This window comes from Rhincodon typus, unplaced genomic scaffold (genome assembly GCF_021869965.1).
Source record: "Rhincodon typus isolate 14 unplaced genomic scaffold, sRhiTyp1.1 hic_rhity00000077, whole genome shotgun sequence".
NCBI classification, from domain to species: Eukaryota; Metazoa; Chordata; class Chondrichthyes; order Orectolobiformes; family Rhincodontidae; genus Rhincodon; species Rhincodon typus.
Genome location: NW_025965715.1, coordinates 122,481 through 123,068, shown reverse-complemented (window position 1 = coordinate 123,068; position 588 = coordinate 122,481). Strand labels below are relative to the sequence as shown.

The 588-nt window shown below is 61.4% G+C and overlaps 1 protein-coding gene across 1 annotated transcript in view; it reads right to left on the bottom strand.

Annotated features, from left to right (window-relative positions):
* Positions 1–588, bottom strand: part of LOC109925539 (low-density lipoprotein receptor-related protein 1-like) — a 13,955-nt gene that overhangs the window by 4,423 nt on the left and 8,944 nt on the right. Inside the window, exon 10 of the mRNA XM_048621167.1 lies at positions 375–548. Coding sequence (XP_048477124.1) covers positions 375–548 — 174 coding nt within the window. The remainder of the gene's footprint in view (positions 1–374; positions 549–588) is intronic.

The window sequence follows — 588 nt, the reverse complement described above, 5'->3', positions numbered from 1 at the left end:
GGGGGCGACGGAGAGAGGGTCAACAGATTGGGAAAGGGGGCAATGGAGAGAGAAAGGGGGCGACGGAGAGAGAGGGGGCGATGGAGAGGGGCTGACAGATTGGGAGAGGGGGCGACGGAGAGAGGGGGAGACGGAGAGAGAGAGGGGGCGACGGAGAGAGAGAAGGGGATGGTGAGAGAAGGGGGTGAGGGTAATGGACACACGACAGAACAGAGGTTTTGCAGGGACACGGGCCAATGGCAGGCGAGCGGGGGACCAGTTTAGATCAGGAACAGGTAGTTGGCACGGACAGGTTGGGCCGAAGGGTCTGTGTCCGTACCGTACGGCTCTACGGGAGGGTGAGTGATGACGGCGAGGGAGCGGAGGTTCCTTACCCGAGGGTGAGGCAGTGCAGGTCCCCCCGTTGAGGCAGTAATCTCGACACTGGTCAGTCTCACATCGCTCACCGCGATATCGAGGCTGACAGCGACACTTGGCCTGTCGCCGCTCGTTCACAAAACAGCTTCCTCCATTCAGGCAGGTCAATGTACACGGCTGGACAGGCGGTACTGAGACAGGCAGAGAGAGAGACACACACCGTCACCCCCC